This window comes from Entelurus aequoreus, linkage group LG11, assembly GCF_033978785.1.
Source record: "Entelurus aequoreus isolate RoL-2023_Sb linkage group LG11, RoL_Eaeq_v1.1, whole genome shotgun sequence".
Taxonomy (NCBI): domain Eukaryota; kingdom Metazoa; phylum Chordata; class Actinopteri; order Syngnathiformes; family Syngnathidae; genus Entelurus; species Entelurus aequoreus.
In genome coordinates, this window is record NC_084741.1 from 24061298 (window position 1) to 24074776 (window position 13479).

The 13479-nt window shown below is 37.5% G+C and overlaps 1 protein-coding gene across 1 annotated transcript in view; it reads right to left on the minus strand.

The window, feature by feature from the left end:
• Positions 1-11252: 11252 nt before the first annotated feature.
• The window catches only part of LOC133659638 (lysosomal thioesterase PPT2-like), a 28759-nt gene continuing 26532 nt past the window's right edge, over positions 11253-13479 (minus strand). The window contains exon 8 of the mRNA XM_062062221.1: positions 11253-11690. Within this exon, the coding sequence (XP_061918205.1) occupies positions 11547-11690 (144 nt within the window). The 3' untranslated portion in view covers positions 11253-11546. The remainder of the gene's footprint in view (positions 11691-13479) is intronic.

A 13479-nucleotide genomic window follows, 5' to 3' on the forward strand; every position in this document is an offset into this window, starting at 1 on the left:
ACATCCATCCATCCATCCATCCATCCATTCTGGTCACAAACATGTGATTTCAAAATTGTACTACCATAACTGGTGTGTGTACGCTTGAACTGCTACCCTTTAAAATAGGGGTATCAAACATACGGCCCGCGGGCCGAATCACGCCCACGGGATGAGTTTGCTAAGTATCAAAATTGGCCGAAATTTTTGAATGAAAGAAACTGCTGTTCCAAATGTGTCCACTACATCTCACAATAGCAATTATTTGTATCTTTGTAGATTATGCTACATATGTAAAATAAATAAACCACATGATGTTAGTGCACCAGTCGACGAAAATTAGCAAACTACATGAATAACATCCTGTAGTTTGATTTTGATATTATTTTTTTATCTTGATAGATAGAAAATTAACACCAATGAGTTGACTGATGAACATTATCACATATGTTATTCAGAAAGTAAAAATAACAACAAATAAAGATAGAATACTATTAACCGCAACATGTAAGTGTAAAAAAAACAACACCATTATGATTTGTAAATTTTCAGAATGTGCTTGTTCTATTTTTAAACAAAGAAAACAACCTGAAGTTGTCTTTATTTTGAAGTTATCGTGCCGTGATTTTACCAGTTGGCTCACTTGGAAGTAGATTTTTCTCCATGTGGCCCCGATCTAAAATGAGTTTGAAACCCCTGCTTTAAAATAATGAACCCGAAAAGTGAATACAAATTAAAATAAATAGATGTAATATATATGTTATATATAATGTGTAATATATAGAATATAAATATATAAAGTTAATCCAATGCTAAATTTACTTAAACGCTAATTTTCTAGACCAGTGGGCAATTGCCAACGATGAATCTGCATGTGCATAAACAAAAACAGCTCCCAAACAAACAGCTCACAACTGGGAATCGATTTAAAAGACTCGATTTGTTCTCAAACGCCACTACTCGATTGTCTGCGAGCAAAACACACAGAACGACAAGACTTTGACACCGTTAATCACGCTATACTGTTGGACAAGCTCAGAGCAATCGGATTTGATAAAACCTCATCGAGCTGGATGCAATCTTACTTGGAGGGGAGGAAACAGTTGGTAGAGGTGAACGTCACCGTGCCCCCCCCCCCCCCCCCCCCTCTCAGTAAGCTGTGGAGTCCCCCAAGGCAGTATATTAGGGCCTTTACTGTTCCTAATATACATAAACAACATGTCATTAGCATGCGACTGTGAATTTTTTTTGTTTGCCGATGACTCGGCCCTGCTGGTATCCGGCAAGGACAAGTCTGAGGTGGAGAAATTCCTCAGTGCTGAACTCTGTAGAATTTGCACCTGGCTCGCTGACAACAAGCTATCCATACACTTGGGTAAAACGGAATCCATCCTATTTGGGTCCCACATCAACCTTAAGAAAGTCAATGACTTCACTATAAAAGTGGGTGACATTGTTCCATCCATCCATCTTCTTCCGCTTATCCGAGGTCGGGTCGCAGGGGCAGCAGCCTAAGCAGGGAAGCCCAGACTTCCCTCTCCCCAGCCACTTCGTCCAGCTCTTTTCGGGGGATCTCGAGGCGTTCCCAGGCCAGCCGGGAGACATAGTCTTCCCAACGTGTCCTGGGTCTTCCCCGTGGCCTCCTACCGGTCGGACGTGCCCTAAACACCTCCCTAGTGAGGCGTTCCAGTGGCATCCTGACCAGATGCCCGAACCACCTCATCTGGCTCCTCTCGATGTGGAGGAGCAGCGGCTTTACTTTGAGCTCCCCCCGGATGGCAGAGCTTCTCACCCTATCTCTAAGGGAGAGCACCGCCACTCGGCGGAGGAAACTCATTTCGGCCGCTTGTACCCATGATCTTGTCCTTTCGGTCATAACCCAAAGCTCATGACTAGAGATGTCCGATAATATCGGTCTGCCGATATTATCGGCCGATAAATGCGTTAAAATGTAATATCGGAAATTATCGGTATCGGTTTTTTTATTATCAGTATCGTTTTTTGGTTTTTTTTTTATTTGTATTTTTTATTTTTATTAAATCCACATAAAAAACACAAGATACACTTACAATTAGTGCACCAACCCAAAAAACCTCCCTCCCCCATTTACACTCATTCACACTCATTCACACAAAAGGGTTGTTTCTTTCTGTTATTAATATTCTGGTTCCTACATTATATATCAATATATATCAATACAGTCTGCAAGGGATACAGTCCGTAAGCACACATGATTGTGCGTGCTGCTGGTCCACTAATAATACTAACCTTTAACAGTTAATTTTACAAATTTTCATTAATTATTAGTTTCTATGTAACTGTTTTTATATTGTTTTACTTTCTTTTTTATTCAAGAAAATGTTTTTAATTTATTTATCTTATTTTATTTGATTAATTTTTTTAAAAAGTACTTTATCTTCACCATACCTGGTTGTCCAAATTAGGCATAATAATGTGTTAATTCCACGACTGTATATATCGGTTGATATCAATTCAATTCAATTCAATTCAATTCAATTCAATTCAATTCAATTCAATTAATTCAATTCAATTCAATTCAATTCAATTCAATTATTTATTTATTTCGTACTTGGATGTGTACATTTCAACAACATTTCAACAATCTCACATACCTTACTGCATTCAATACACAGCCATGTCGAAAAGGAACAGGATGAAGAAAATCTTATATTTCCTGCCCCTTCGCACAAAAGAAACATTTTCTTGGTATTTCTTTGCCGGTAGTGCATTAGAACATCCAATGCAACAAATCAATACAAAACAATATATCACATATGCACACACAGGCACCCACACCCACACGCACCCACCCACCAGGGGCGTAGACTCTAGAGTAGTAAAAAAGGCTACAGGACATGTATGACCCAGTTGACAAGAAAAGTTATTGTTGCCTAAAAACTACAAATTTGTACCCCTACCCAGTGCACACACTCATAGAAATTAATAGAACAAACAATCAATGAAAAGAATAAACAAGCAAGATAAGTTGAACAAAAAATAAACAAACAAAACAAAAACTGAAAAAATAAGGCAATCACTCAAACCAAACAAACTGAAAAAGAACAAGGCAATCATCCAAACCAAACAAACTGAAAAAGAATAAGGTAATCATTCAAACCAAACAAAACTGAATAGAACAAGGCTATCATAACAAGGTATCATTCAAACCAAACAAAGCTAAGAACAATGTGATCATTCAACCAAGGATCCATAGTGCATGTCGATAAAGAAAAAAAAAAAAAATGAAAGGAAAGCTAGACTATACAATACCTACAGTCATGTAGGATAATGTAAGCGTTGTTTTTTTTGTGTGTTTATTATTATTTTTATTTTTTATTTTTATTTTTTTCCCCTTATTTTTCCCTTTGCGTCCCTTTTGTCAGTGCTCATATAACATCATAGTTCTGTTTTTAAAGACTTTTTTTAATTGAAATGTGTTTTTACATTGCTTTATTTCATTATGGAGAGAGTTCCAGAGTTTTACTCCCACCACTGATGTACACATTTGTTTTGATGTTGTTCGTGCAAGCTGATGCTTAAAGTGCCCTTTCCTTCTTCCTTCTTTTTCTATTAAAGTGAAATTTTTTTGTAGATTTATTGGTAGCTCTTGACTACTAGCCCTGAACATAACCAATAATGTCTGCTGCTCAACTAGTTCATAAAATTTGTAAAGTCCTGAGCTAATAAATAATCCATTTGTGTGCTCTCTATAACCTGTTTTGTGTATGATTCTGATCGCTCTCTTCTGAAGGAGGTACAGTGGCTTTGTGTTACTCTTATATGTACTACCCCATATTTCCACACAATAATTGATATAAGGCAGTACAAGTGCACAATACAGTGTACGCATTGCTTTATAATCTAATACATCTTTTACCTTATTTAATATAAATATACTTTTAGCCATCTTTTTTCTAACATGTGAGATATGCGATTTCCAACTAATATTATCATCTAAAATCACTCCCAAAAATCTAATCTCAGAGACTTTTTCAATGCTTGTTCCAGCTATTGACAGTACAATATTTTCAGGCTTTTTTCTCTTACTAAAAATCATGAACTTAGTTTTTTTCAAATTCAATGATAATTTGTTAACGTCAAACCATTTTTTGAGTTTGACCATTTCCTGTTCCATACTCTTTAGTAATTCATTTAAGTCATGTCCAGAGCTGTAAAAGTTGGTATCGTCAGCAAATAATACAAAATTGAGTAATTTTGACACATCACAGATATCATTTATGTATAAAATAAATAGTTTCGGTCCCAGAACAGACCCTTGTGGAATTCCACACTTAATACTCATATTTTCAGATGTATTAGCAGCATATTGTACATATTGTTGTCTGTTATTCAAGTAGCTATTTAACCAATCTAAAACTATTCCTCTCACACCGTATGAATGTAATTTGGATAAAAGGATAGAGTGATCGATTGTGTCAAACGCTTTCTTAAGGTCTATAAACACCCCTACTGTGTATTTCTTACTATCGGTGGCTGTTGTTATGTCCTCAATTATGTTCATCACAGCAGAGGCAGTAGATCTGTTTGAACGAAATCCATACTGGCTCTCGCTCAACAACTTGTTTTTTTCAATAAAATGGTCTAATTTTTGTACAAATATTTTTTCAAGCACCTTAGAGAATTGGGACAGAAGTGATACCGGTCTGTAATTAGTAAACATGTGCTTATCCCCATCTTTAAAGAGTGGAATAACCTTTGCTACCTTCATTCTATCTGGGAAGATCCCTGTATTGAAAGAGAGATTGAAGATATAGCAGAGAGGCTCAATGATGCAGTCAATTGTCTTTTTTACAATTATCATATCTAACCCATCATCGTCTGTTGATGTTTTGTTCTTTAATTTATTTACAATTGTTATAATTTCATTTTCACTGACTTCTCCCAAAAACATTGACTTAAGTACTCTGCCTCCACCTCCCAACCCATTCTGAAATGACCCATCATCATGTTTTTCTATATTTTCTGCTAGTTTTGGACCTACGTTTACAAAAAATGAGTTAAACTCATTTGCCACTTCGTCCATATTTTTTATTATCTTTTCTTCTTTTACAAAGTGGTTTGGCGGGCTGATAGGTCCCGGTGTGCTTCCCATCACCTTTTTCAATATGTTCCATGTTCCTTTGATATTGGCTTTATTTTTTTCTAACAAGTTACTATAATAGTCTTTTTTGGCTTGTCTCATTATTGTTGTCAACCTGTTTTTATAAACCTTATATTTAATTTCTGCTGCATTTGTCCTAGATTTTAAAAATACCTTGTAAAGTCTATTTTTCTTTTTACATGCATTCTGTAGTCCCCTTGTGATCCAAGGAGTTTCACTGTAATTGTCCTTTTGTTTATATAGCATATTTGGGCAATGTTTTTCATACAGTGATAAATATATATTTAAAAAAGCTTCATATGCATCATTTACCTCTCCTACATATACCTCCATCCAATCCCTTTCAAGAAGGTCGCTTCTAAACATGTCAATTGTCGCTTCGGTTCTTAATCTTTTCCTTACATATTTGTGGGCTGTTTCTTCTCTCTCCCTGTTGACTTGACAGTCCCCCTCATTGATTTGGCACTCATAAGTAAAAAATACAGGTAGATGGTCGCTGATATCATTAACTACCAATCCACTCTTGATTTTGTTTTTTTCTACAACATTTATAAAGATATGATCAATCAGTGTGGCGCACGTTGTTGTTATTCGACTTGGTTTGGTGATCAACGGATATAATCCTTTACTATACAGTATCTCTAGATATTCGCTTGTTGATGTATTTCTAGGAGCGCTCAGCAAATCAATATTTAGATCCCCACACATGACATATGTTTTCTTTTCATTTAGATGGCACAGTATTTCTTCAAGTTTATCATTAAATTCATCTACTCTGGACCTCGGTGCCCTATATACACACGTAACGATGACATTTCTCTTCCTTTCCATCTCAATCTCCACAGTTATACATTCAAGCAAATCATCAATAACCATCGTCATACGTTCTACTGCTTTGCATTTCAAGTCACGGTGGACAAGCAGGGCCACGCCCCCTCCCCTTTTATTTATTCTATTACTGTGATGCAGCTCATAATTATCGATGGAGAAGTCGATACCTCTCTCCTCATCTATCCATGTTTCTGTCAGAGCTATTATTTTGAATTTACTTTTCAAGTTACTCAGATACTCTTTGATTTTATTAAAATTTGCATATGCGCTTCTACAGTTGAAGTGTATTAGAGAAAAGTTATTGTCTAGACTAACACTATCATTAAGCTGTTCCTCTGTATAGTAATCACACAAGGAATTAATTGAGTTGAACAGATGTTTATCTGGGTCAACTTGACATTCAAAGTCATGCAATTTGTAATCTATATATTCAGATCCTGACGGATGATTTTCAGTTGTCTCAGCCATTATGGGTTGATGTTATATTGCCAGTGCACAGTAATAGAATAATTGATATGCTCATAATATAATAAATATACTCATGACATAATAAATATGCTGATGTTGTATTCCCAATGCTAAACTCATGACATAATAAATATGCTGATGTTATATTCCCAATGCTAAACTCATGACATAATAAATATGCTGATGTTATATTCCCAATGCTAAACTCATGACATACTGAATAGGCTGATGTTATATTCCCAATGCTAAACTCATGACATAATAAATATGCTGATGTTATATTCCCAATGCTAAACTCATGACATAATAAATATGCTGATGTTATATTCCCAATGCTAAACTCATGACATAATAAATATGCTGATGTTATATTCCCAATGCTAAACTCATGTCATAATACATATGCTGATGTTATATTCCCAATGCTAAACTCATGACATAATAAATATGCTGATGTTATATTCTCAATGCTAAACTCATGACATAATAAATATGCTGATGTTATATTCCCAATGCTAAACTCATGACATAATAAATATGCTGATGTTATATTCCCAAAGCTAAACATGATCATAGTTGTCATATAGAAATAGCATGACGTCATAGTATAGTATATAAATATAATGATTGATATAGTATAGGCATAGTATTTGTGGCTGTAGGATGGCATCATGGTGGTTAACATGGATGTACTGTAGTTGTGCCACTCATACCTTCCCAGGCTGCGGTCCCCCCTTAGCCTGATTACTTGGATCCAGTGTCCATGTCCATGCCCATAAGTCCCCAATCCCGCACCATCCACGGTATACCCTATCGGATTCTTCCACACCCTCACGACCACCGAATGACATCTCCTGTGTAGATTGACGTTAGTGTTCATATTTCCATACGAGGAGCATAACTCCACGGTGCACATTACACACGCATACTCACACAGCACAGCCACATTCATACCGATATATACACACTCACTCCAGACACACAAACGCAAAAATAGCAGCATAAATGAGTAAAAATAACAAGTCCAAAACAGTTCCAGCGTCCAGTACAAAATATGTTCCAGTCCAGAAAAGAGCATCGGACCTGCATGACTCAGTATGTTAAACGGCCGACAGATCACGCACCAGTGAGGTGTGGAGAGAAATGTGTCCCAAAAACAGTTCACAAAAATCTGTGACTCAGCTTGGCAAAAAACGCATAGGCCTACTAAAAAAACGTTCAAAAAAGTTATTGACACAGAGGAACCAGTGTGAAAGCATTCGTGCAGCTCGTGTCCATGGGGCTTTGTAAAAAATAAAGTTAGCCTACCGTCTTGTTCAGAGAGGATCCATGCTAGAAACACCAAAATATTGGGAGATGGTAAAAAGGGAGAGATTGAAAGTAGCAGTGCTAATCCCCTCTTCTGCTCACAGTCACACCACTGAGCCCAGGCAAACCAGACAGACGGAGACATAGTCATTTATAAGGGTCGAGGTCTTTTAACTCGCGTATCATGATCACCTTCTCTGCTTCACCATTCAACTTAATGAGCACCTTACAATCTCTGGTCCACGTAGCTTTGATCTTGTCGTCCTTTCGCAGTATGCGTGCCTCTTTGGCTATTTCGGCGTTCTTTGATGTGAGATGTTCATTGATGTACACGTTGGTTCCTTTGAGCAACTTTCCCTGCCTTAGCAGGTTCGTTTTATGTTTGCGATTCACGAACCTCATGATGATGGCGGGTTTGAGCGTTCGGTCCTTTCTCGGAAGAAGGTGACAAGCTGAGATGTTGTTCTTGTCGAAATTAATGTTCATGCTGTTCAGGAAGTTAGCAACCTGGGATTCCAGCGATAGCTGTTCTTCCTCGCTGGGTTCCCCATTGTTCCCCGCCGCGGCAGCTGCAGCATAAGACCTCGGTTTCACATCAATTCCGCTGATTATCACATCTTCCTTCCTTGTAAAAAGCTCCAGGTCCTGGACTCTTTTCTCCTGTTCATGGACTATCTTTTCGAACTTCTCAAGACTGTCCACCTTTGTTTGTAGTGTTTTTATCGTTAGGGAGCTCTCTTCAATCTTTTTCCTGAGCCCCTGCACCTCGGTTAAGAGGTCCACGAGTTGGTTTTGTTTGGTCGATATTTCGCGGACTTCTCTCGCCAAACTCTCCAGCGTTTTGTTTATTTCTCTAATGTTCTTCTCCATCCTGTTTTTTCAGTTTAAAGAGTGGTTAAAAGGGTAGTTTTACTAACAAATAGAGCAGCCGAGAGGCTGCTAATCTCAGGGCGTGTATGATGACGATATCGGTTGATATCGGTATCGGTAATTAAAGAGTTGGACAATATCGGCATATCGGATATCGGCAAAAAGCCATTATCGGACATCCCTACTCATGACCATAGGTGAGGATGGGAACGTAGACCGACCGGTAAATTGAGAATTGTTTTTGTTTGCGGATGACTCGGCCCTGCTGGTATCCGGCAAGGACAAGTCACAGGTGGAGAAAATCCTCAGTGCAGAACTCTGTAGAATTTGCACCTGGCTCGCTGACAACAAGCTATCCATCCACTTGGGTAAAACGGAATCCATCCTATTTGGGTCCCACATCAACCTTAAGAAAGTCAATGACTTCACTATAAAAGTGTGTGACATTGTTATCACCAGGAAAGATGAGGTCACTTACCTAGGTTCCATTCTAGAGGCTAATCTTTCCTGTGATAAAATGGCAACCAAGGTAATCAAAAAGGTCAACCAACGAACGAGATTTCTCTATAGAATCTCCTCTCTGGTCAACAAAAGCACCATGAAGATTCTAGCGGGAACTCTCATTCAACCCTTTTTCGATTACGCATGCACCTCCTGGTACCCTAGCGCCTCGAAAACCCTCAAATCTAGACTCCAAACATCCCAGAACAAGCTAGTCAGATTACTTTTTGACCTCCACCCCAGATCACACCTCACTCCTACCCACTTCTCCAAAGTGGGCTGGCTCAGGGTGGAGGACAGAGTAAAACAACTTGCACTGAGCCTAGTCTATAAAATCCGCTACACCTCCCTGATACCGAAGCACATGTCAAACTACTTCCTAACGTAAATGACCGCCATAACCAAAACACCAAGGGGAGCTCCACTAACCACGTTAAACCAAGATTCCGATCTAACAAAGGTCTTAACTCATTCTCTTTCTATGCCACATCAATATGGAAGGCACTCCCAACAGGTGTAAAAGAAAGGGCATCTCTATCCTCCTTCAAAACCACACTAAAAGAACACCTCCAGGCAACTTCAACCCTAAACTAACACCCTCCCTTCCACATCATACCTCTTCGGATTGCAAATAATCAAATGTAAATAATCAAATGTAGACACATTTTCTTATACTTTCTGATCTCTCTCTCTGTGTCCACTACTTGCTGTACATATCCTACCAAGTCAGTCCTACACTGTTCCAATGTCCATTTCTCTGATGATGCAATTGTTGATGACTGAAGTGTTGATACCAACCAAACCTACCCCCCCACCCGACTTAAACAAGTTGAAAAACTTATTCGGGTGTTACCATTTAGTGGTCAATTGTACAGAATATGTACTTCACTGTGCAATCTATACTAATAAAAGTTTAAATCAATCAATCAATTCCGTTGGCATTTGGTGGAGTATATTAACATACTTGCCGACCCTCCCAAATTTTCCGGGAGACTCCTGAATTTCAGTGCCTCTCCCGAAAATCTCCCGGGACAACCATTCTCCCGAATTTCTCCCGATTTCCAGTCGGACTTAAGGCATGCCCCCTCCAGGTCCGTGCGGACCTGAGTGAGGACAGCCTGTCGTCACGTCCGCTTTTCCTTCATATAAACAAGAAGGAGACGAAGCAGAAGAACGAAGAAGAGACAGTCATGGCGACTACGAGTGACAGAGAATAGAACGACGATGGACAATTCAACCCTAAACTCACTCCTTTCCTGCAAATTAAATTTCACAGATGCTGCCTGTTATAGAGTGATCTAAGTTGTTTGTTGACATCTCCTGGTGAATGTTGGGTATTAGTGGTCTGTGGTTACTTTTTGGTTGGCCAACGGTTTACGTTGTATTGCGCACCTTGACGGCAAGTGTGGGAGTCGGTTCTGAAGTATGAAGTAAAGAGACTTAACTTCGTCACCTCGCCTGGTTATTGACTCCAACCCAAAATATTACACTGCGTTTACCTATGCTCCTTCAAAGGCTGTGCTACTGGCTGCAAAGCATTGCACTTTCAAATACAACAATAAATAGAAGAGTGTTATGTGTGTGTATATGTGTAAATAAATGAACACTGAAATTCAAGTATTTCTTTTATTTATATGTATTTTATACATAATAAAATACATATATATATATATATATATATATATATATATATATATATATATATATATATATATATATATATATATATATATATATATATATATAGCAAGAATTCACTGAAAGTGAAGTATTTATTTTATTTATATATATATATATATATATATAAGAAATACTTGGATTTCAGTGAATTGTAGCTATAAATATACTCCTCCCCCGTAACCCCAAATCTCCCGAATTCGGAGGTCTCAAGGTTGGCAAGTAAGTATGTATATTAACAAAGCAAGAAAATATTAAACCTTGGCAAATTCTTGCTTGGTGAATTCTAGCGGTAAATAACCACGCCCCCAACCACGCCCCCCGCCCCCAACACCCCCCCACACACACACATACACCTCCCCCCACCTCCCCCCCCCCCCCACCTCCCGATATTGGAGGTCTCAAGGTTGGCAAGTATGCAATAGCTAACGTTATAAATGTTGTTATACAATAGGCTCTTCTTTTAAATCTTACATGGAACACCAAGCAAGAAAATATGTATTTTAACCACTTTTTGTTTTTAATATTTGCATATATTAAGAGAAAAAATAAACACAATTCTAAAAAGGATTTTTGAATACAAATACATTAAAACATAATTATTTGTTGAACAAATATACAGAAAATAAAATATTGCATCTATTCAGGTGTCAAGAACCTTGACAGTAAATCTAAAACTGGTGAACACTCATGCTGTTATTTTTTTCTACAGTGCCAAATTATGTGCATCCATAGTTGGCGCTGATGGTGTCGGAACGTGCTGGTGTTTTCAAGTCAGCCACTCCTCCATGCAGCTGCTGAATACGGTGAAGTTGGAGTGCCAGCGGATGTGCTGCACTCCGGAGTGGAGGCACAACGACATGTCTCCACGGGCGTTCAGCGTCTTCAATCCGAACGTGTCGTTCCTGTAAAACTTTTTAAACAAGCACGAAAGAAATCCAGTTAACGCAGTTCTTCTCAAATACTGGGGCGGGTCCCCCAGGAACATGCTTTATCAGAGTATCATGCAGTACATGCTCATTCTAGTCAATAATCTTAACATCCTCATTTTGATAAACAAACAAAAAAAGCACATATTGTTTTATTGATTTTTGTTTTGTAGGTTAAAGTGTTTTACATATTGGGCTGCTGAGTTAATGTTGCTGATCAATATTAATTTATTATTCACTGAGTTTATTTAATTTTAAAAATAATTTTAATTTAATCATAATTTTAATTTAAAAAAATATTCTTTAAATGTAATTTCAGGCAAATTGACGCACTTTAAATATTTTCTGTTACGGACTAAAAAACAATACTAATAAAGTTATTTGTTAATCTATATTTCCTTACATTTGATTTTTTTTAATGTTAATAAGGATACAGTGTTATGCAGAGGTGTACTTATAACAACTCATAAAACAGAAAATAATTGAGAAGCACTGAGATAAAGCGACAAATTAATGAAAGAAAAAGTGAGGAAACATTCCACCTTCATCAAGACAACATGGTCAGATGACGACAATGTAACCTACTGGGCTTTCTCCATTCGTTGATGGCACTGTATGTACCATAGAGAAAAACAATCATTAGAGTTATAGTGGGGGGAAGTAATTACAAAAAAATATATGCATACCAATTTTGCCCCATTTTAAGACATGGAAAAATGAGACACAGGTCTTCAGTGTCGAAATAAATAATTAATTTTAAATATATATTGAGTGGGATTGGAGAATCTCTTGTTGAAAGTTGGTCGAAAGTCATTGAGACTGACTCAACAGTGCTTCTGTTGGCTACACCAAGTACTGCACAACGTTTTGCCACTATTGCATGAAGAAACATTTAGTGTTACGAAAAAAGGCCCTTCCATATTAATGGCATTGTATAATACTTTTACTAGTAACAAGTAATCTAATTAATTACTTTTACGTACATTACAACGCCATTACCGATGCGTTTGCTGTAATGTGGCACGCTACTTTTGATGTGGATTTATGTTCAACAAGACAGCATCAAAATCACAGCAAGTTCAATGCGGGAAGTAACTTTTTACTAATGCAAGCAACAACTAGCAATTAAATTAACCAACTAAATTAACTTGATATCAAATAGAAGGAGGCAACATCACACAGCAAACAACACATAATATGCGCACCCATACAAAAACTACTACGTGGGAATAATGAACAAATCAAGATTGAAATGACAAGCTTACAATCCTACAATACCCCGTTTGTGGACAAGTAGACTACAGCCATTGAAGAACATTCAATCTCTCTATTAACTGCGCTAACGGTGAAAAGATTCAACAGAGCTGCCGACACTAAGCTAACAAACACAGCTCAGCTAAAATTCAGTTTTAAGCGTGCTCTCGCCGAAATCACACGCCACTTGACAACAGGCATTGCCTTTTAAAGGCACACACACACACACACACACACACACACACACACACACACACACACACACACACACACACACACACACACACAGCTCTCATGAATTGTCTCTCAACTGCATAGGCCAGATATATGAAGTTGTTTTTTTAAGTAACGCATTAATTACTTTCCGTCATGAATAATTACATTTATTAAAGAGTACATTTTTGATAAAGTAACAAGTAACAAGAATGATTTACATTTGTCCAAACACTGGGACAAATTTAATCAACAATCGTCACACAAAATTTCTAAATTCTTGATGATCGATTAAATAATATTCAT